This window comes from Phodopus roborovskii, unplaced genomic scaffold, assembly GCF_943737965.1.
Source record: "Phodopus roborovskii unplaced genomic scaffold, PHOROB, whole genome shotgun sequence".
NCBI lineage: Eukaryota > Metazoa > Chordata > Mammalia > Rodentia > Cricetidae > Phodopus > Phodopus roborovskii.
In genome coordinates this window covers 19,698,642-19,722,755 of record NW_026125295.1, presented here as the reverse complement: position 1 = coordinate 19,722,755, position 24,114 = coordinate 19,698,642, and the positions used below count along the sequence as shown (strand labels likewise).

Genomic DNA, 24,114 nt, shown 5'->3' with positions numbered 1-24,114 from the left:
GCATTCACCAGACTCCTCAGTATCCTAGGTAGGTTGTGGCACCCACCTGAGCAAACAACCCAGTGTCCCAACTACATCTGGTTGAGCTCTTTCTTCTGTGAGTGCTGAGAAGACAGTTTCAAGGATATTGGTAACCAATAAATCCCACACTTGCGCAGAAAAAACAACTTCTCTCTGTTTTCCTAAGCTACCCGTTAGTGGGCCATGCTGCCTCCTCATCCCTTTTCTCTTTGACATACCACAGTCAGAGCCCAGCTGGCTGGTTCTCCATCCCAAGGCTGAATAGACTGTCTCCACGCAGGCTTAGATTTGCTCTACCAGGCTGAGACTTTGTTAGGAGGGCAACACTGACTCAATGCTATGCCTTTATAGTTTATACCTGACAATGTACAAACCCTTAGCGTTCAGAATCCACCCTGTGAATGTTTGTCCTTCATGAAGTTGAAGCCCTGATTTGTTCAACTTTCTATCATCATCCCCAACTTCCTGGGACTCTAGGGGCTAAGGCCAGGTTCTGCATGAAGGCTAAGACCCCAATTCTGATAAATAGATGTCCCAATCCCACAGGCCCTATTGTTCTTCCTATTGTCAGGCTCTTGTTTCCATTAGAATGTCTCTAAATGCCCCCTTTATTGTCAAATAACGTTCATTGTACATACCTAGGGCTTTCTCTCTCTCTCTCTCTCTCTCTCTCTCTCTCTCTCTCTCTCTATCTCTCTCTCTCTGTCCAGACCCCAGTCCCAGAAGACTGTAAATAATCTAAGTCACTGTGTCCTTTGGGACTGAGTCCTTCTTGACCTGATTATGCCATCCCTACCATAAACATTTCTGTGCTTGGTGCAGAAGGTTTAAAAAGTGAATTATGGTCCTATCTCCTCTGTCCAGGAGCTCACTGGGTAGGTGAGCCAGCTAAGTTGAGTATAAAGGAAGAAAGGACTATTATGTAGAAAGCAGAGACAATGACAGGGCCACCTTCACAAGACATACTGGAGCTGGCCCTATGCCCTCTTAGGCTGGGGAATGGAGGGAATTCTAGCTGTAGAAAATGTCTTGAGACAATAGTCACAGGGATAGAAAAGGACCAACCATGGTCAGGCAGCAGACTTGCCTTGTTAGTAACCTTGCTGGAAAAATAGGTTTGGCTCTCCAGGGCATGGTAAAGAACTTGGGCTTTGTCCCATCAGTAATGTGCATCCATTGTGGGGCTCTACCCAGGACAGGGGTCTATGATGCCATCTCACTCTTTCCTCAATGGCTCTTTTTCCTCTGCCCACTTACCTATTTCATCAAAAGCAGTATCCCTGCCTTGTCGTTCCAGCAGGGCCTCAGCGAAACCTGTGAGTTCAATCACGGTGCTTCCACACAGGAGGCCGCAGGAGCTAAGTGATTAGATTGTGAGGCAATTGGAAGGTGAGCTTGAGTTCTGCTAGGAACTCATGGCGGTCCTTATTTCATTCATCTTCCAGACCAAGTTTGAATTGCTTCACTTGGAGCCAGGCACCCTTCCACCTGCACTCCCTGCCTTCTTGGGGCCTGACCCTCTCAATTACCTTCCTTCTCCGCTGCTCCCCACACCCATCTCTTTCATTAGCTTTTAAACATGCCCAAGTCCTTCCCATTAAGGAGTAGCAAAATAGCAACAAGCAAAAGAAGCCCCCTCCAGCTGTGTTTGTGTATTTCTTCACCACTCACAATCAAAGAGTAGGGTGTTCTTTTTCCCTCTCTTGATTCAACCATCATCTTCTGCTACTACCTCTCTGGTGAACTTGCCCTTAATAAGGTCAGCCATGCCTTCCTGTAGATAAACTCCTGGGCATTCCCTCTGCCTCTCTCTTGGATAGGGTCCCTACGTCGTCCAAGGTGGCACAGAATTCATATCAAGCCTCCTGCCTCAGATTTCTATATGTTGGGGTTCCAGACATGTGCCACTACAGCTATTCCCATGAGTACTGGTTACTTGTTTTGTTTAGGGGCATGGTCTCCGTAGTGATCCCAAGTTTGCTATGTAGCTAAGGATGGCCCTGAACTCATCCTCCTGCCTCTATCTCCCTAGCCCTGGGATCACAGGTGTGCGCCAACATGCCTGTCTCTGTTGGGTCTTTTTCAAAACTCACTTCATACTGGCCTTCTTGGAAGCATTGGGCCTTGGGATGGCTTTTCCTTCCCTGAAATGTGTTCTTGCGCCTGCATGGACATCACAAGCTCCTTATTTCCCATTGCCTCTGCGGAGGCTCTGTTCATGCTCCTCTGCGAACCTTCATTTGTTAAGATGGCTGTTAAATAGGCTGTGTATCAAAACTGCATGAAAGCTCTCTTCTTTTTCTACCTTCCCACCCCAATGCAATAGTATCTTCTGCTTCCATGGCTTGACTTACTGTCCAGGAAAAGGATGCCTCCAAGAGGTATTATTACCAGCCCGGATTTCTTAGCCAGAGTGTAGACCTTTGTGTCCTGAGCAGTTCAGATACTGTCCTCCTTCCTTGGGTTGCTTCCTGCCTGTACATTCCCTATCTCAATTGATGTATCAAACCCCATCCACACACCTAAACAAGATACGAAGACTGCCATTTTAGCCCTCCCCTCACTAACTCCTAGCAGCTAACCCTCTTCTGCTGACCTTGCCTGCTTTGTGTTTCTTGGGTGGATCTGTTTCTTTACACTTCCTGCTACTTCTACACCCCCCAAGACATCTGTGGTCTTTGGCCTTGATCATCAGCCTCTGGACTAACCTCTCCAAATTGGGTTCAGTATCTGCCTTTATATTTTCTATCTGCTGGCCAGTGGCTTATATAAAAAAAATGGATGTTTCTTGCTTTAATCCACTTTCTAGCCCCTGCTTCAGAGTAAAACCCAGGTCCTTTATCCTCTTATATTATAAGGCCAATCATGGTGTAGGCCCTGCCCAACCCTCCAGCTACCCACAGTCAGCCCTTCATTCTTGAGCCTCAAAGAACAACCTATGACCGCACAAACATGACATTTGACTTCTGAAACTCGAACAAACACAAGTTGTTCCCTCCACTGCTCATCCAGACCCCAGCTTGGTGACTCCTTCCACTCCAGTTCCAGCTAAGCAGAGCCTATGGGATCACCTTCTTTGACTGCTCTGGACAAGGATGCTTCTCCCATGACTCTGTCCATTTACCCATCAAGTCATTTACATAGTTGCATTCTGCTGTGAAGTCAATGCCTGGAACTTGGAACTGCATTCATGGTCAAAGGCCATTTCTAGCGCTACAACCTTTGCTCACATGCAGGCAACTATGACTTCAAGAAGACCAGAAAAGGCAACTTAAATATTCTTGAGGAGATGGCAGCTCCTCTTCCAAGAGAACAGAATGGTATGGGTGTAGGAGCTTAGTGGAAGTTTGTTTGACTATACATTTGTTTTGTTTGAGTGTTTTAATTTTTATTCCTTCTGCTGAACAGGAGGCTGCAGAATTTTGAGTGAGGGTGTCTTCTGGAAGATTAAATAAATCTTGGAAGAAAGAAATTGTTAGTGTAGAAGGGCTGTTAAAAGACATAGTTCTGGTAGTATGGCTCAGTAGAGAGAGAGAGCTTGCCTAGCATGCGTGAAGTCCTGAGTTTGATTCTCAAGAAGACATACACTGATCATGGTTATATCTGTAACCCAAATTCTTGGGCGGTAGAGACAAGGGATCATGTGATGAAGGTATCCTAGACTTATAGCAAATTGGAGGCTAGCCTGGGCTGCATAAAGTTCTGCCTCCAGCTCCCCAAAGAGAAAACAAAATGCACCAGCCAAGTATTCTTGGTCAGAGGAGCACTGGCAGTCCCCATGGTCTCACCACAAGTTACCCTGGCAGCAGTCCCCATGGTCTAACTACAAGTTACCCTGGCAGCAGCACACAATCCCCAGGTTCAGGAGTTCAGGACACAATCAGGATTGGCTGTCCTCTGCCTCTGCTTCCCCCTGCACTTTGGATTTGCTTCTGCCATACCAGGAACAAGGCAAGTTAGTTTCTGTCTCTTGGAGCCTTTGTGCAGTGACTAACACTCAGGAAAATTGCTGCATCCCTGGCTGGAGCTCTGTGGAAGACTCTGACATCGTGTTAAAGATTCAGGCAGGGTTGAAAGGGAGTGTTTTAAACATCACAAAACTAAAATTAGGGTAGACTGGGACTGATAGCAGTTAAAAGTAATAGAGGAAGATCCAAATGAAATACCTGGGGATTAACTTATTTTAAAGCATGCTGTCTAAGGTCATGGATGTCTAGAGGTGAAGTGACGACTTACTAAACTTCTTCAGTTTGAACTTATTTCAGGCACCAAAAATCCTAGTACCTTTTATAAGCCATGTGGCATGCTAACAGAGAGCACCAAAGCAAGAACAACCCGTCCTGTGTCCTCTTTCACTGGGAATTGCCAGTAATTGTGATGGTCTAAGTTGTGACTCTCAATAAGTTGGGACCACTCCAGGCCCCTTGATAACAAGGCAAGCAGAGAGAGCTGTAGGGTAGTGAGGGGTTCTTTCCAAGGTGGGCAGTGGATGCCCATGCCCCATTATTCATCCCCATCACCCTTGCTCTGAGGCCTGAGCTCTACCAGTGCCTAGCTTTGTCCTCAGATCTCTTCCTGGTCTCTCAAGACTTGGTAGTGGTGAACGCAAATGCCACTGATCTCAAACCTTGCATGATCTTCCAGTATGACCCACACATCATTTTCACCATTTGGCCCCCTCTCTCTGACCCTGGGGATTCTACTCTAACACTGCCTGCAACCTCACTGGTATCTGGGAAGACACAAACCTGTCTGCTTTTGAAAATATCCCCATGACTTCTAGGGATAGGGTTTGGCACCATCTTCTGTGAACCTTCTGATCTCTTTGGGTATTGGGTCCTTGAGAATTCTGGATGTCTGTGGGCTGCTGGGCTGCTGGGCTGCATTGTAGCCTTCACTTTACTCCATTTGCATGGGGCTTAGCCAGTTGATGACAGAGCTATTATTTTGAAATGATGATGAAACTCCTAGGTTACTCCACAAGTAGCCTCTTAGAACAGACAGAGCTACCAGGAGCTTGCATTTCTTATTAACACTACAGTTTTTCCCTCTTGAGCTCTGCCTCACTGACCCTCACCCTACTATTCCTAGAATTTTATGTCTCCATAGATGCTGCTTTCTCTGCCCTCTTCAGGAGTCTTCAATCCTCCTCTGAATGCCTGAGTAGGAATGAGAAGGAGAGAGGAAGGAAAAGAGAGAGGGAGGGAGGGAGAGAGGGAGGAGGAGGTGAGTGTATCTAAGGCTTCCCCACATAAGCCACCTCCATTTCTGTAGTCCCTGGCCCACCTGCCATTGATGGACCACACCTGCTGACTCTTGGTGGTCTCCTTCATTTGATCCACACCCTAGACTACTCTGCAAGGTTGCAGATTGCATCCTGTCAATTTGGCTTTGCAGCTCACAAATCACTCCTTATGGTTTAAGATCTGGATGTGTCATGGGATGCACTCATGAACTCAGCAGCTATGGCTGCCTGCACAAGATCGAGCCAGTCAACATCCCAGCACAAACCCTCACCCATAGCTGAGGAGACATTAGCAATTGACGGCTGCTGGAAGAGAGTCATTTTTCTTCAAGGATATGACCGCTGGTAGGTTGCCTAAGGACCAGAGGGTGGCCCTATATCTATGTACTTATAAGAAATATCGCCTAGGTTCAGTGGGTTGTAAAAATAAAGAGAACAAAAATATTGGAAGGGGGCTGTAACAGATCTCAAGAGGACTTGGAGGAGAATGTGAGATATAGCTAGATTCACAAAATATATTACATACATATATGAAGTTCTCAGTTAATAAATTAAAATATAATATTAAGAGTAGTGCTTTGAGCCAAGAATGTGGTTCAGTCGATACAGTGCTTATCCTGAGTTCTATTACCAGCAGTCCCACCCTCCCCCCCCCACACACACACAAATGTCTCAGTTGGATGATGTTGAGGCAGCACAAGCAACTGAAATCTAGAAGGATAGATTCTCACTGCCAGTAAGTATCCTTCCTAGGGAATTCTTTGAAAGTTGAGAAGGAAGTCCCCTGAATCCAATGTACAGAGACACCTCTCTGCAGAATGCTCTGCCAGCCAGTCATTTCTATCACTTCATACGCAAGAGTGTGAGGGTTCATGCCTCTCTTCCAGGGAACCTGGAAGAACCCCAGCAACTAATTTCCTGAGCCATGTCTTCACACAGAGCACCTTGAATCCTCGGGGAAGAAGGGTTAATGTACTAAAGAGCTTTCCACAGTGTGATCCCTGGGTCAGCTGCATCAGAACCATTTGTAAGTTGTTCAAGTTCTAGGTTCTACTCCAAGCTGAACATTTATAAACCCAAACTTGAGCTCTGTAACCTGTGATTAAACCCCCAGGGGGTATAGTGTCGAGCCACACTTTGGTATAAGGTCCCACTGGGGCAATGGTGAGGAGTAGGCTCAAATGTCTAAGTTAAATACTGACTCCATTGTCTTTGTTCCTGAGATCTTGAGTCCAACAATGGGAACAAGGCAGCATCTGCTATGACTTTACAACTCTGGGTGAAGAAGAGAATTCAGATATGTAAAGCATGCAAATTAAATGCCTGTCTTGACTGTTTGCTAGTGACACCTCTTAGAACCCTTCCTACTTCTTGCTCTCCGTTGGTTGGGGTGGCACTGGGGAGCTTTGACTCAGACACCAGGTAGGGGTTTCTGCAGAGCAGACCTGAAGTTGTTGACAGTGTGTTCATGTCAGTGACACTGAGAACTGAGCCTCCTTCCTGGGCTCTGCAAATCCCTCCTGTGTGCACTGTGTTCTCTCTGTCCTTTCTGAGACCTCATGCTAACATCAAACCACCTAAAGAGTTTGACACAAACTTCATGTTAACCCTGCTTTGACCACAGGAAGAGGGTAGGCTGGCATTGATAGTGCTAGAGAGACTTTGGGTAAGAGATACTGCCTAAAGAATGTGGTGACAAATGGAAACTCATTCCTCTCAAAACTGAGACTATATTGGTCATATGGCTTAGGCTTGGGAGACACTCAAGGACTGAGGTCTTCGGGGGGTTATTAGTAAACTGTGCATATAATTGTTAGTCGATGAAGCAGAGGAGATTTTGTCTTCCACTGTCCTGGCTGCAGGATGTCCTCTGCAGACCACATGGGAATCTGTTGAAGGGTGCTCTGCTCCCCCCCACCCCACGCCCAGCTTCTTCCATCCTTCAGGGATCAACCTTATAGCAGTGTTTTAAGGTAAGCTCACCTGGGTGGTAGCTACATCTTCAAGCTATGAACCTGTTTGAAGGAGCTTCTTGCTAGTCTGGAGCTGGTAAAGCAAGGCCAGAACTCTCCCTGTGATAGTTTTAATCCTGAACTCTGAGCAACCTAGAACCTCCAGGGATGGGAGTCTCAGTGAGGTTTGCCTAGATCAGTTTGGTTTGTGAACCTGTCTAAGGGGAATTGTCTTAATTATGTTAATTGATTTGGGAAGACTCAGCCCACCATGGGCAACATCACTCCCTGCCTTTGGATCCTGGGACTGTAAAAAGTAGAAAGGACACTAAGCACAAAAGAGCATGCATGCATGCATGCATTTTCTCTTTGCTCTCAACTGTGTATGTGATGTAACGTGACCACCTGCTTTGACTAGCTGCAATAATGGATTATCACATGGAATTGTGAGCCTGATAAACCTTTCTCTCTTGGGCTGCTTTTTTGCCATGATAATTTTATCACAACAACAGAAACTAGGATAATCCCAAGTCAGTTTCATAGGCCTAGAGGAAAAGGCTCGCACAGCCTTAAATATGTATTAAGATTGGGCCCAAGGTTCCTGCTAAGTCCACACACCTTCCTAGCTGTGTGTCTGCAGACACAAGCAATAGCAAGCAGTCTAAAGTTTAGACATCAACTTCTTAGTATAGTGTGTGAACTAAAACCAGGGTCCAGGGATACATACTCCGACAACATCTTACATAAACCCAGACATGCTTCTGCTCTTTTTAATTAGACAGATAAAATTAGCAAGGAGATTAAGGTAAAAGGAGAAATTAAAAATATTTAAATGTTAGGTGGAATTTACAAAAGTGAGCCAAACAATGAATAATGAGGTACAAGAAGGAATGTAAAGAGAACACGGACACGACAGAGACATTCCTCGGATGTCACACGGCTTCAGCCAGTCCACAGGCCAGGCAAGAAAGGATTCTCTCCCTTGCCACCTCTAAAATCGCTGGTTCCAAGGATGTGGAAGAACATTCTCCAGAAATCCTTTCCTTCTCCTTTTCTTCAGATCTTGTCAACAGTAACTCTTCAGTCAGCATCATTCTCCAACGGCCCACACTGCATCCAATTCAAACCACTCACCTGTTTCCTGTCTTAATTTGCAAACTCTTCAGAGACTTTGAAAACTTCCTTTCATTTGACTTCCCTGCCCCCCTCTTTTCTCTTCCCATTGAGCCAAGTGGCCAGTGGGCCAAGCAGAAAGCCAGGCCAACAGCATATTCCAGCCCCCCTGAGGCCTCCCAGGGCCAAAACTTCCCCAATTCTTTTTTCTTGTTTGCATCTGTCACGAACAAGCACAGTCGTTTTATAACGCAGACACACATTTGTGTGCGCTTGCACACGGAAACAGGTTTTTCTATTATTTTTCCAATTTGTGGTTTCTTTTTTTTTTTTTCCTTTTTGCAGAAAATGCAAACAAAAGAAAAACAAGGTTTTCAATTGAAGGTACATCTCTTCTTCAATATGAAGACATTAATTGAATTGGTTGGATCCCCATGCAGTAGTGGTCAGCAAAGTCCTTTGGCAACTGACAGAACGACATCTGGAGACTCAGGAGCTGGGTTTTATTTGAAGAACTTCCCTACACGAGTCATGAGCAAAGGGAAATGGATGTGGGGGAGGGAGGAGGGACTCTCAGGGAAGAGTACAAAAGGAGAAAAGAAAAGAACATCATTGGTGAGGGAGAAGATGGAACAGCCCGAGGCTTGTGTCTCATCCCTCCACCTCCTTCCCTTCTTCCCGAAGGCGGGTAACTCCAGTCCCCCTTGGATAAAAGTTGAGTTCACCTTGGTTCCCAACACATATATTTTCAGCTTCACTTCTGTTAAACATCATCTTTCTCTATCTTTATTATTACGTGTCTGGTTTCCCACAGCATCTACTTGCTTCTGTTGTGGAGAAATGACGATTGCCCATGAGCAATGGGTCCAGTTCATTCTTCACAGATGAAAAGTTGTTTCCCAGCCCAAAAGCTGATCTTTCTTGCACACTCCACAGTGGTCAACCTCTGGTTTCCCTTTGACCCTGGTCCTTTTCCTTTCTCTCCTCCCCTATGAATGCAAGTGTTCTCATGCCATTACCGATGGTGATTGACTCATCTGGACCCTCATTGAATGGATGCTGCTCAGAATCTTCTTCTGATGGCCTGCCAAGGTGACCCCTATTCTCAGGAGGTCTCTAGAATGGCAAAGAAGTCAATGTTAGAGTTAGGACAGCTTTTCACAGCTCAATTTTTTTCACTAAAGGCATGCTTCTGAAAATAGTAGAGTGGCCATAAAAATGTGCTAAAAATCCCAGAATCTTAGGTGAAGTTGGGCCAAATATTTAGCAATAACATGACTACATATTTTCTTTACTTTGTGTATGTGCAAATGTGTATGATTCTCTAGTGGGGGGGTGTATGCACATATATGTACATGTATATGGAGGCCATATTGAGTGTTATTCCTTAGTCGTCATCACCTTGTTTTATTTGTTGTTTTTATGAGATTGTCTCTCACTGACTGACCTGGGGCATGCCAATTATGATAGTGTGGCTGGCCAGTGAGCCTAAGAGATCTTTCTGTCTTTCTCTCTCTCTCCAGTCCTAGGATTCTAAGTGAATAGCACCTTACCCAGCTTCTTTTACAGTGATTTTGGATATAAAACTCAAGTCCTCACGTTTGCCCAGAAAGCACATTACTGACTGAGCTATCCCTCACCCCTACCCCCAGCACCCAGTTATAGTATTACCCTGTTCAAACTCATGGCTTCTGTTCACCCCTCCTGCCCCACAAAATCTGCATGAGCCATGCTATTCCTCACCCATGGACCCAGAAACAGCCACTTCATGGAGGCCATGACCCTCAAGTGGACTGGAATTTTCCTCTATTCGCTGTCTGACTCTCCAAGTACACACTCTATGGGGCTTTGGTTATTTTGTGGAGCTTTCTGCCTAAATTAGTGAACACCCACTGAGACTGAAAAGCTATGGGGCTTGCCTGGCCTTCTGATGTTTCCCCCTGAGCTTCCAATCTCTGACTCGGTTTGAATTTTAATGCCATGCATTTTTAAGAAGGGTGATCTTAAAATAACTTTAAAATATCTGCCCAAGTAGGAATCCAAAGAATATGTCTTGGGATAGAGGTTCAGACTGGATTCTTGTGCATGCTGTGAGAATGAACACAAACAAGTTCATGGCTTAAATTTGACCTCAAGGAGACCTATGCATCTTTTCTTAGCTGATAATAATGTAGAGTGCTACTATATATTATCCTATCCAAACCTGCAGGAATGCATTTCTTGGTCATTGAGAAACTGTAGTCCCAGATAGTAAATTTAACAACAACCAGGTTTTCTGAGCAGACGATGGGCCTAACGCATGCTTGTTAGTGCATGCTATTCCATTTGTCTCTCTACAAACCAATGACATGGGCACTATTCTTACATGTGCATTTACACACCAGACAATGTCACTCAAAGAAGTAAAGCCCTGAATATCACACAGCAGGTAAGCAGGGAGAAAAGTACAATTCAAATATAACAGCCTGTGGCTCCTCGCCTCCCTAACAGGCTTTTCAAACTCTTCTATGGCACTGATTATTTCTTCCAAGCTCCCCAACCCTAGCACCTGCAGGCGTTTTTGTACACTGCACTTCCTGGCAGACCCTGGGCTGGATCTGTATCCACAATGCCTTCGTCCTAGCCTCCCCTCCCCTCCCCTGCCCACTGCCATCCCATGTTAGCTGTAGTCCATCTCTGAGGAGTCTGCAGCTGCTTGAGATAGGCAAATTGCCTGTGTCTTTTGTAGCAAATACTTCAGGAAAGCATGCTTGAATTTTGAATCCACAAATTGCCCCACCACCACCTATTTTATCAAGCTGCTCATTCTCTTTTCTTTTCTTTTCTTTTTTTTTTTTTTTTTCTCTCCATCTTTCATCTCTCAAGAAACAAACTGAATTGCTCCAATACTGTGTGGCTGTTTTTACTTTGAACTAAATCCCTTAATTTTCAGTTTGACTTTCCTTTTAATCCTCATCTTGTTCCTTTTTTTTCTGTGACTTTCCCCAGACTGAAGGGACAGCTTTATTTGACTCATTCAGTTATGGAGGGGAGAAGGGAAAACATGTCCCCCCCCAAAAAAAAAAAAAACCTTAGGCAGACGAGAGTGAGCAGAGCTGAGTGGCCCTGATTCTATGAACACCTACACCTAGGCCCTCTGATCACCCAGAAACATCCCTCTATGCTCTGCAGGATGAGAAGGCTGGTTCTTTTTAACTATATTTCTTTTTGTTCTATGCTGCCAAATTGGCAATCACTCAAAATGAGCAGGTCTGTCTCTTTTAGGGGTCACCTGGAAATGAACCTTTATCAAACATATACTACTATTTAGTGGATTCAGATGAAGATAGACATTCAATCCACCCCCTGCAGAAAACCTAAGTTCCATCACTTATGATCAAAATAAACCTCACAGTGATAAAGCCTGACAACAGATAGGGGCTGCAAGCAGTCAGTGTTAGAATCTGTCCATCTACACTGGAGTACAAAGCTAGGAGTGGATCTCCACTCTTCTTCCGGGATGCCACAACTGGCCTGGTCGTAAGAAAGCCCTAATGGCCAGCACTGTGCCTCAGATATAACAGTTGGCTAGTTAACATGTGTAAGCTGCCTGCTGGCCTGGTGTGTCCTCTGCCAGAGGAGATGTGTATCCCAGGCCTCAAGAATCCACTGTGATGTTGTTAGTATGTCCTGTAGCTTGGGTGTGTGTGTGTATGTTTAAGAACTGATTTCCTGGCTTGGATTATTTGAGTACAGAAGGCAAAAGCAAAATCTGGCCCTGGTCCTTCCGCGTTTCCTAACCTTTTGTCACAACCAGAATCCACCTGGGGAGCGCTGAGTCTCCTGAGCCCTGATCTCATCACATAGCAATTAATCAGGAGCCTGCAGGTGGCACCAGGACTTTGGTCTTGTGTAGACCAGGCTGGCCTTGAACTTGGTATGGTAACTGAAGATAACCTTGAATTCACGATCCCCTTGTCTCTCTCTACCTCCCAAGTGCTGGGATTATAGACATGCACCACCACCCCCAGTTCACACCATGCTGCTGGTTGAGCCCAGGGCTTCATGAATGTTAGGCAAGCGCTCTATTGGCTGAGCCTCATCTCCAGGCTTAGGCTTCTGTACTTCTTAAAGATTCCCAGACTACTCCAGTGAGTGGCGAAAGCTGAGACCTCTTTTAGCCCTTGGTGGTTGGCGGTAGGGGGGAGAGTGGTAGATGTATATTGAGCTAGCAGTCTGAAAAGCAGCCTTGTGTCCAAACTTGCCTCATGTGTCACACTACTTCAAAATCTGATGAATGAAAAGATTGGAGCTAGATAAATATTTCCCAAACTGCAGTTCCATAAAAACCTGTCCCTCAAAACTATGGTTCTAGGGTATTTAATAATTTGAAATGGGCTTCTTTATTTCAGGGTTTCTCATAGCCTTTATAATGCTAATATGAGCAGTGAATCTCCACGAGGATGATAAAGTGTGTAGTAGTTCCCAAATTTATTTGACCATGGGACCTTTTTTCCAAGGAGAACCCATTAACATTTCCCACAGCTGGTGCTGCTTGCAACATTGTGGGGAAAAAGATGGGCCACATGGATCTTTAAGAACCTGTCTAGCTCTCATCTTATTTGAATAATTTTATTTTGTATATTCCTCCACACCCCTGTGGGAGCGGCAGATTGGTAAGTAATGAGAGGGGGATGGAAATGTGCTTGTGTATACAAAGGTTGTCAAAGTGTGAGGATGATGCCATCTAACTCTGTCTCAAGGGCTGGCTGCTGTGTTCTTCCCTTCCATCGGGATGCTCTCTTTGGTGGGCTGAATTTATAAACTTGAATGGGAAGAGACCTGATGATTAGGCCATGATTATGAAGAACTCTCACCCAGGACCCAGAATACATCTCTAGCAGCACCCTCAGACCCCTTCCATCTCCCACCTCCATCTTACCAAAGTACAGCCGCACAAGGCTGGTTCTACACATGGATGGGGCTTTGACCCATGTCATCTTCAATAGTAGGGAAGGGGCCTGAACACCTAGATCTGGGCTGGACAAAGGAGGGTCCCTTCACTTACTCTGATGTCATCTGGGTGACCAGTTGGAGGGAGGTGAAGCCAGCGGTGAGGAAGCTGTCCCTGTACTGGACCATTTTGATGGCACTCAGCCAGTCATCCACGGTGGTAAAGGCCGTGAAGTCTGGGATAGAGCGGTCAAGCAGGGGTTGGGAAGGCCTGGTGAGACAGAGAAGAACAGGTGACCTCACCAGTGAATAGAGGTGGTACTCCATGCCAACCCTTTCTCCTGCCACCACCTCCAAAGCTAATGGGCCAGTATCACAGGCCAGTCAACAACGCAGCTTGGCACAGTATTCAGTTGAAGGGAGGCAAAGACTGCCCTTCATCCAAAGACGTGAGCCTGTAAAAGATGTGTATAGCCTCGCCAAATCTGCGGCAACTGTTTTGTTCTTCCTGCTATCTGGAAAGCATGGTGTGGAACAGCCTGATCACAACTGCCCTTTTCTGAACAGAGTCAAGGCAGACACACAGGGAACTGAACCAGCCATCTTGATGTCGGCTATCACTCCAGTTTCACATCCAATTTCCCTCTAGGCCACAAGAGTTTACTTCCCCTATCTCCACACAGCATTACCCTCTTTAAGATGCTCTCTTGAGCTCTTCTTTACAAGGTTCACACTGCAGCCAGATACGCTTTTCAAAATATAGAAATGATCACATCAAAGCTCTCTCCTTGACTGTAATACATGCTAAACCCTTCAATGGGTGTTCATTGTTCTGAAATTGAAGGTAATGCCCAGTACACCCTGAGGGTGCATTTATTTCTGCCTGCCTTGCCAGCTTCTTAAACTTCATGTTTAGCAACTAGCCCTGAGCTTCTGACTCTCCTCTCAGGCTGAGAACTTGCTCTTTGGTCCCATCTCCATGCTCATCTAGTCAATGCACTCTGGCCCTTCACATATCATCTGTAATAGCATCACTAGATAACCTCTCACTGCAACTGGAGGTGTGAGCTCTTGGTGTTCTGCATACAACCCTGCCACTAAGATCTCAATGCCACTCTTATTTTATGGGCATTGGATTGATGTCTGCTGTTCCTACATTATTTAAAACTCTACAATGGCAAGACTACATTCTACTTTTCGTGTAGAACCAGAGCTAGGTACAAAGACTGGCCTGTAGCCACCTGCTACATTTTGGTTGAAAAGAGAAATTAACAGATGAGTTCATGCAAATATATCTAAGTGAATGACAGTAGACACTGTAGCTGACAGCTGTTTTGTGCATTCATATCAAATGGATCTGCCTTGTGTTTCTTTTCCTTCTTTTGGTCCTACAGCAATTGAGCCTTTACTTATCTAACTGTTGGCAAAACTTCAAGCCTATAGCTACACTGGCCTAGACAATTGGTGCAGTTAAAACAAAGGTGTCTCCTGCAAACAAGATCATCTAGAAATGTTCAGAGCCCAGTACTCAGTCCCCTGGAGGCAACAGATGGTAGAAACCTGACCAGGTCTCAGAATACCTGCTCACAATGCACACATGGAATATATTTTAGAGGGAGGGAGGATAAAAACAAGGCAAAATTATGGAAATGACTTCCATTAGTGGACAATCTGTACCACTCTGAATTTGCTCCCAATAGAACAAAGGCTGCCAGCCATGCCCCTGGTAGTGAGAACAATCTCATCTAGGCATCACCCTCTTCGACTAGGACTCACACAGCGGTGATGGTTGCCACAGTCTTGAGACTAGCTGGGTTCCGGATCATCTTATCTAGGGTGTTGACAATCTCTGCAAAACGGGGCCGGCTATTGCGGTCCTTCTGCCAACAGTCCAGCATGAGCTGATGCAGGGCAGCTGGGCAGTCCATAGGAGGGGGCAGCCGGTAGTCCTGCTCAATGGCATTGATGACCTGTAGTGGCAAACAAGAATCAATGTCACTAGGGAAGGTGTTACCAGCTAGTCATTAGAAAAGATAGAGTCTCCTCCAGCCAGGTTGGCATAGGTGCCTTCATTGGCACCACACATCTCCCACTATGTGATTTGTTGTGATCTTGGTTTCCCTATCTAGGAAGCAGGCACCAGATCTTGTCCCTTTGTGTCCCCTGCCCCTGGTACAGGGCCTGGTACAATTGAGTCTCTGTAAATGTTTGTTTAAGAACAAGAGGCTCAGTGGGCTAGAAGGATGGCTTTTTGGTTAAGAACACTTGCTGCTCTTGCAGGAGACCCAGGTTTGGTCGCCAGTGTCCATTATCAGGCAGCTCTCAACCATTTCTAACCCCAGTCCCATGGGATAATGATCCCGCTTCCTAGATTCTTTAGTTACTGCCTGTCTATGGTGCACCTACAGACAGAAAAACATATGCAAATACAAATAAATAGGTTTTGAATGGGTTTTGAGACTAGAAGGTGGCATGGGAAAGATGGCTCCAGTGTGCACTACTCTTGCGGAGGAATGGGTCTGATTCCCAGCACCTACAATGGGCAGCTCACAATGGCCTGTAGCCCCAGAATTCCAGCTCCAGGGAGATCCAATGTTTCTGGCCTCTGAGGGGACTAGCACTGCCATGTGAGCACACTTGTATGTGCACATGTGAACACACACAACACACACACATAGAAAAGGCATAGGAGCTATGCACGGTGGGGCACACTTCTGTAAATCCAGCAATTTAAAGGCCGAGGAAGATTCTGAGTTCTGGGCTAACCTGGGCTATATAAGAAGACTTTATCTACAAAACAAAGAAAACAAAAGGTATGGGGCTCAAATCTTCCTTCCTGAAAGCAGGTACTAAACAGCAGTGACAGACGTTTTGCAGAAACTTGGTGAACAGGTTATTTATAAATATGGTTCAAGAGCCTGAGATGACCCCCATTCTTTCAGTCCTGAGGGAAGGGAAGGGAGGAGATGAATCAGCATTGCAGGTCCCTCTCCATGCCTGGTCTCCTCAGATGCTTTCAGGGCAAGGCTGCCCTAAACCTCCTGAGACAGCGACATGGAAAGGACTGGAGGTTGAAGCAAACAAACTCTTCAGTGCGGTGACAACAGCCTCCAAAGCAAGGTGACTTCACAACGCCAGTGAAAACCACTAATCCAGTGTGGGTGGTTCCCATCCCTTCCAGTGAAAAAATAAATATTTGTAAAACTTTTGGGACCTTTCAGTGCTGTATCCTTCAGTTTTGCCTGTGTTTTCACATTGTATTTTTTAATTCTCAACTCATGCAAGTCAGTTTTGCCTGCTATGTACTTTTTGAATTGGGAAAAGGATGACCCAAGTTCTAACTGTATGATTGGACGAGGGCATACTTACAAAACAACAGAAAGTGAGGCATCTAACTAGCCTTTAAAGTGATATGGCTGTTGAAATGTAAGTCAGCTCACAGTACCATATCAGGCAAAAGGGTGGGAAGTCTACCTGTGCAATGTAGGCTTGCGTTCATAAAAAATAAAAAGTTATAACAAAACAGAGCCCAGCAACTGCATGGTGACCTTGGTCGGATATACTGTGGGGTAAATTGCAATCACCTCTGCTTGTTTGTATTTAATTGTCTATAATAATTATGCATTGATTTTATATTAAACAGGTGAAGTACCTTAAACCGCAAAGGAAATTATTTGGAGTTCGATGATTTTCTGGTATTTTTACCTCAATTAAAAAAAAATTAGATTATTGTCAACTGATTGTTCATTTCTTTCTGACCTTGTAAATTGGTCAAACAGTGAAATTCTTAATTAGCTTATATTTGTACAGTTTGTATGGGTGGTACATACAGCATGAAAAAGTATTACCTGAGGTTATTAGAGATAATCACTGTATTATTTTTTCCTTTTAACATGATGAAAAAGAACATATAATTCACATTAGTGTTACTACTATGTAAAATGATGAGTGACTGGGAACATTGTCTTTTGAAGAACATATTGTGCTGACTAATTTTTATCTCCTCCAAGCTGTTGTCAGTCAAATTCCTTTCTATCCTCTTTGGAGGACATTATGGCCCTTTTTTCCCCATGAAGAAATGGAGAAATAAGTAATTAAGCAATGTGCCTGAGACATGTGGTGAGTAATTGGCTGCAGCTAACACACACAGGATACCTAGATATAAGGTGTATGCAATCTAAGCCTAGGGACCACAGCACTCTGCTGGAACCTTTGGGGTATCCATGGGCTGAAACACAATAGAGCTAAGGGATCCATGAGAACCAGAGACTGACTGGGCATTGTTCCCATTAACCTGGCTCACAGATAATATGCTCTTTTCTAACTCCTTCCAAACAGCCAGACTGGGGGGCATGGAGTCTCCATTCATTGTGGACACAAGTGGAATTGTTCAGTGAGTGCACACAATTGCTTTCTCTGGGTCACCTAAGGTCAAGCTAGGTGTGGCCAGTAGGAGGGGCTAGAGTCCAATTTCTAAGTCCCATGGAGTTTAGGGACTCCAAAGTCTTATGCAAGATAGTGGAAGGCATTAGTGTTACTCTACACTCCTGGCACTACTTACCAACCAATTTTCCCAATAGGCAAGTCAACTCCTCTCAGAGGAACAGTGCTGAAGAGCACTGCCAAGGAGCACTCCACTGTGTGGCACTGTGGATCCGAGCACTCCAGACAGGGTATCAAGAGGTGGGGTCCATGGATGTGACAAATTTTCTGCCCATGAGCTTTAGACCATATCTCATCTCTTACCATAGGAACTTTCTTTCCATATTCTTGCTTACAAAGTGGAATTCCACTCCATCAGCTTTTTCTTCTAAATGATTCTGTTGCTATTACCCAAGTTGATACCCAAGCACTTATGCATCTAAAGTCTTCATACTTTGTACTAGCTACATTTCTCATGGCTAAGAGTGGGTAGGAGGAACTATTTTGGCTCACAGGTTTATGGAGTTAGGGTCTACTGTAGCAGGAAAGTCATGACAGAGGGGAAAGTCAGTTGCCGATTGCTACATTGTACCACCCAGGAAGCAGAAAGCTTGGGCCAGAAGTGAGGTTGCTTATGGCCTTCAAGGCCTGTTTCCTATTGAGTTATTTCCTTTAGCTAGACCTCAGCTCCTGAAGATTCCATATTATCTGAAAAACAGCACCACTATCTGGAAGCCAAGTGTGAAAACACATGAACCTATGCAGGGCATTTCACATTCAAACTGCAACACTTGTCTTATGATATCTGGAATGGCCATGTCTTCAAGGCTTGTTCAGTAGCCTATGATGCTAGAAGGAGGTGGTATACCCTTCTGGAAATGTCACATAGCTAGGGAAAGAGTACATCACTGAAGACATGCCCTTCAATGAAATATTGGCAACCTGCCTTACTTCCCCCTTTCTTTTTTGTTTCCTGACTCTGCTAGTTGCTGAACACTTTCCTCTGCCACATGTCACACCACCCTGATGTTCCATCCCACAGTTCTGAAAGCCATGAAGTCAGACAACTGTGAATGACATGTCTACAATTTTTTAAAAATGAAATAAAATAGACTTTTTTTTCTCTTTTAGAATCATTTCTCCTGGGTATTTTGTTAAAGAAATGAAAAGCTGACTAACGCAATATTCAACTTCAAAGGGAAAAATGCCTTGGTCCTCCTCCACCAGTGTTTGGGCAGCATTCGCCTGCTGGTCCTCATCTTTGAGATGATTTCACTTGAGAGATTTTTTTTATTCTCTTTTTAAGGATCTAGAGTTTTTTTTTTTTTAATGTTTGGAGTACATATAACTCATAGTGATTATTAAAGTATCATTAGATCAAAGACATTGCTAGACCTCTATTAGAACTAGGGGATGATTCTCTGTCACCCTGCCTCACTTATAGATGGGAGAGTCGTGCGGAGAAACACTCATATCTAACTATGACAAATACCAGTGGCCACATTTGGATTACATTGGAAGACTTGACCTAAGGCCAGAACCCAGAGTATCTTGCCTAACAGGAATGAAAATCAACTGGGAGGAATTCTAAGTCCCTTCCTTGGCTCAGAGTAGAATAAGATCATTAATATTAAGATGAGTGGAGTGGCCAGCCTGGTCTACAGAGAGTGTTCCAGGACAGCCAGAGCTACACAGAGAAACCCTGTCTCAAAAGAGTGAATATTAGAGTAAGATCAAACAGCATTTCAAGGGGAAAGAAAGAGGGAGGTGTTGGAGTGGGTATGAGAAACAGTCTGGGCAACTTAATTTGAGCTTGCTGCATGGTCTGCTATAACTCTTGAACACTCCCTCCAAAAAATTTAGTGTAATTAAACATCCTAAGGCCTAACCAACATGCTGAGCTAGGAGAGAGATTCCCTATGTTCACATTACCCGAAAGATAGGGGGCTTGAGGTTGGATTAGATCCGGGAAGCTGCAGAAAGTCCCAAGTGTTTTCAGGGATTATTGGAAGTGACTATAGCCTCTCTGGCAAGTGAGCAAAGTCCCTCCCTCAAATTCTGGGTTGAGTTCTTGGCTGTCACAAATTCCTGTTCCCTGTGAGTGAGCTGGAGGGAGGCGGTACCTACTAGGCCCTGAACTGGGAAGAGTGATGCTGGGCAGCGCAGAGCAGTGGAGGAAGCAGGGCAGAGTGGGTTAAGTTGAGCTCTGATGTTTCAATGAAACCGCAGCTCCTCTCCACAGACACTGCCACTCTCGTTATCTCTGTCAATCAGATCCAAGCAGCAGAAGTTCCAAGTTGCTCTCTCTGGCTGACAAACTCTCTGTACATGTTCAAAGACCTTCCTCGGCTCCAGAAGCCCAATTACCAGCACTCTGACTTGCCTCTGCAATTCTCTTCCTTAAAGCCTTTTCAATTGTCATCTGTAAAATCCTTCACCGCCGCCACCTCTATGCTTTCTGATGAGTGTGAGTGCAGCCCAGCCGCCGGGAGCCCCTCCTGCCTCCCCCCAGGCCAGGTCCCAGGGGCCCTCTGAATGAGCATGATGTCACCTCCTGTTTCCATTAGGAGCAGAATTGCACTTGGTTCATGGCTTGGGGCTTTGTTTTAGAAAAATACAACAAAATGAGAGTTATTGACTAGTTTGAGGGTGTTCACTTACCCTCTGAGTCTCTACTCAAATATTAAATATCCAGGAGGCTTCCTCCTCCTCCTAAATGCTCCCCAAACTCTCAGTACATGCCACTGGACTGCGAACCCCTCAAGAGTAGAATCAGCAAGTGCAATGCTTTAGTCACTATTAGCATGAGTTGACTGTGTTGAATGATTGGGGAATTCTTGAAACCCAATGTCAGAAACTCTATTTGTTTTCAGCAAAGGTGAATGCATTGCCTGAGAATATCTCAAGTGTCAAATCTCCAGTGTTGGTTTTGTAATCCATTCTATGTGAGCTGAATTGTTCTTTATCGGATTACGGTCTCTGGGTGGGGACAAGATGGGTCTGCTTTGTCTGGCTAGCATTTTCCACTTAGACAGTATAGATAGAAGCTGTGTGCAGCCAATTTTATAAAAGCAGCCCAGTTGCTGTCAGCTCCAGCACTTACTGATTGGACACACTACAGGAGCGGAGGTGAGGTGTGGCTAATCACAGATAATAGAGGACCTAGACGCCACATGGTTGGCATCAGGACCTGGTTAAGGACACAGTCATTTCATCGGCTCTGAACTGAAGCACTCCACACACGCCCATGCCCAGGACTGTCCCACAATCACCCGAGGTCCTCTTCTTATAATTTTGCTGGAAAATTACCACCTTTCTCAGTGTTCTGAGAAAATCCATAGACTGTCTGGTGTGGGGGGGGCAGTTTTTACAAGTCGAGGAGTGCCTTGGAGGCCACCCTGGTGTGGATGCACTTATATTGTGACTGTAGGAGCTGAATGAATTGGATCTATGCTGGGAACAGCTCTGTCTCTTCCAGACTATAACCTTGGAAAGAAAAGAACTGTTCCCATGAAGGTGGGGATGAGAAACAGGAGACACACATGAGCAGGCTTTGCAAGTCGCAAGCCTCTGGGTACCAAGGGGAGAGTGGGCATTCAGAACACAGAGGAGGACGAGTTAGGGAGGATAGCCTTGGTCAAAGATGGTATTGAAATCCAGGCAAGACTTTTGATTGAAATCTTATTAGACCCAATCACCCTCAAATCCTTCATCACTCTTTACAATGAAGCAAATTTCCCTCCTAGAAAGAACATCACCCAAATGCCTCTATTTATAGCATCTTTGGTGACTTCTACCTTCCATTCTCACCCTCTCCATGGAGGGCAGCCTGGAGGGAGATGGATGACCTCCCCATAGATGGGCCCTACTCCTGCAGCATGCCTGAAGTTGACCATTTTGGGAAGCTTTCTCACTGTCTTCTTTGCTGATATTAATGCTGGCTCGCCAAGACTGGGCCTTACACTGTCTCTCTTTAAGCTGATGCCAAAAGTTTCAGAAAGGCAGTGCAGGATGGGGACCCAGTCCATGACTTTTAGACTAGCCCCTCCTTCTGATCCCCATCACATAAGTGGAAGCCTTGGTACTCACAGCATGAACTCTACTTGGATAAGTCTTTACAGCAATTAGATGTGGCTGATACTTACATCTTGATTGGACATATCCCAGTAGGGTCTCTCTCCAAATGACATGACTTCCCACATGACAATCCCATAGCTCCAGACATCGCTGGCTGACGTAAACTTGCGATAGGCGATGGCCTCTGGAGCTGTCCATCTCACAGGGATCTTTCCTCCCTAGAAGAAGGAGAAACCAAACTGTTTCAAAAAGTAAAAAGAAACAAGACACAAATACTCCACACCATGCCCTGCACTGCCCCAGCTTGTGAATCAGGAGAGCCAAGAAACTCCTTGACCAGTAAGCAAGAAATATTGAGGGAGGTCTACTTAGAGGAGCTTCAGGGGACCAGTAAGGCCTATACTAGCCCCATGGACATTCCACACGGGAAGGGCATGGCAGCCCCACCCTGATACCCAGCCCTGATTCCATTATTAGTGCTGGTATGGTGGTGTGAGAAGAGAGTACAAGCATTCTAAACTCACTAGAATCACATCAGATTGGCTACCCGGGGTGCAAGTTATGGTTGTCACTGTCTCAGGTCAATGGAAACACCACAGTTTTGGATCAAGAGGAAATACAATGAACCCAAAGGTGTGCTGGGGCATAATATCCAAGGACGCCCCCTACTGAAAAGTCACAGCAGCTGCACCTCTGCCCATTCATATGGTGCTCCATCTCAGAGGGAAAGTTTGCCTAGCTCCACATCCTGCTTATAGACCTGGTTGCAATGAGTATGAAGGGCCCTGGCCTGTTTGTATGATGGTCACCCCAACTGTCCTTCAGCAGAAGTCAGGATCTGGGAGATCCTGTTTCCAAAGGGCTGATTTGGTTTCCCCCCTCTTTCTTGTCCTGAGTTCCATGCTGGATGTGTCTAACTCCATTTTCTATTTAGCTCTTAGCTTGCCTCTAGACCTGGTCAGCACCACTAACCTAAAAGCTGAAATCCCTCTTTGCCATCACTTAGCAAATGAGCAAAAAGCAAATGCTCTTTCTGGGACCTCTTCGAGAAAGATCTAGGGTCTCAGGGAAGTGCTGCCCAGAGAGGATACAAGCTGCTATGAAGATACATGCATAGTGGGAAGGCAGATCAGAAGATAGAAACCAAAGATGTAGTTAATGCAATTGAAAAGTGAGGAGAGCCGGGGCGGAGGTTAGCTGTGGGGGCTCTGAAACCTGGGATACCAGTTTGGACACCAATACTAGCCTTTTCTGCCTGTGTGACCAGGGCAAGTACTCACCCTCTCTGGACTCCTGATCATGAGCACCTGTACAGTCTGGTCATCACATGTCATATGTGGCTCCTCTTCATACAGGTCTGATGCCACAGTGCCTGTGCGTTAACTACTGTTTTTTACTAGAGAGCAAGTCACTGACCAGACAAACTCACTGCAGAAGGGAAATCCAGACTGAGAGTATGAAAAGGCTCAAGCAGTCTAGCCTCAGAAGGAAACAGAGGGTGGTGAGGGCAAGGCACCGTTTGGTCTGCCCTAAACTCACACCGACATAGACTCTATATGTTAATGTGATCTGTGTCAAAGCTGTCACTCAAACAGATCATTCCCTGGGACACATGTGACCTTTCTTTTGGCTCATCATTCCAGAAACCAGCCATTTCACATCACAGCACTGTTCTGTGTATGGGCAGTGAATCACTCCATAATCCCTGAAACTAAGACACTCAAGCAATGGAGACTACACCAGGGGCAACGGACCCCATTTTCTTTCCTCCCAGGACTCTTGCTACAGCTGTGAGAGGCTAACGTTTATACTGAGCACTCTTACAATCCATTCAAATCACCAAAATCTATGATGGAGTGTAGCAGAAATGCCTCAAAAAATATTTAAATGGTTAATCTACAGGATGGAGCAGGGGAAGCAGCAGTAAGCATTAAAATGCATTTTTATCTGGCTTCCTCTCCAGGGCTGGAAGGAATAAAGGCCACCTGGCCTGGACCTCCCCATCGGCACATGTCCAACTTTCTGCAAGAAAGAAGTCCTGATTTCCCCTGGGTATTCCAGGAGGCTTTTGTGGTGGGAGATGTTCTCAGCTCAAATACCAGGAGCATGGCAAACGCCTGGAGGATGGGCTTAGGCTGCCCTGCAAGGGATGTTCTGTTCTCACCATTCCCAAAACATGACGATATTTACTGGCTTTGGCAATATGGTACCCATGATTGGGAAGAGAGGTAGAAAATTCATCTGATGAGCCATTAACTGCCAAACCCATAAATGTCAGTAAGTGGAAGCTCAGAGACCCTTGTTCTATGTTGCCCTTGAGGGAAGGGTATTGCAACATCATGAGATAGCCTG

At 45.3% G+C, this 24,114-nt stretch overlaps 1 protein-coding gene across 1 annotated transcript in view; it reads right to left on the bottom strand.

The window, feature by feature from the left end:
• Positions 1–7,957: 7,957 nt before the first annotated feature.
• The window catches only part of Ephb1 (EPH receptor B1), a 416,176-nt gene continuing 400,019 nt past the window's right edge, over positions 7,958–24,114 (bottom strand). Inside the window, exons 13-16 of the mRNA XM_051206222.1 lie at positions 21,831–21,980; positions 15,040–15,233; positions 13,379–13,534; positions 7,958–9,447 (exon numbers count right to left, since the gene is read on the bottom strand). Of these exons, the coding sequence (XP_051062179.1) occupies positions 9,339–9,447; positions 13,379–13,534; positions 15,040–15,233; positions 21,831–21,980 (609 nt within the window). The 3' untranslated portion in view covers positions 7,958–9,338. The remainder of the gene's footprint in view (positions 9,448–13,378; positions 13,535–15,039; positions 15,234–21,830; positions 21,981–24,114) is intronic.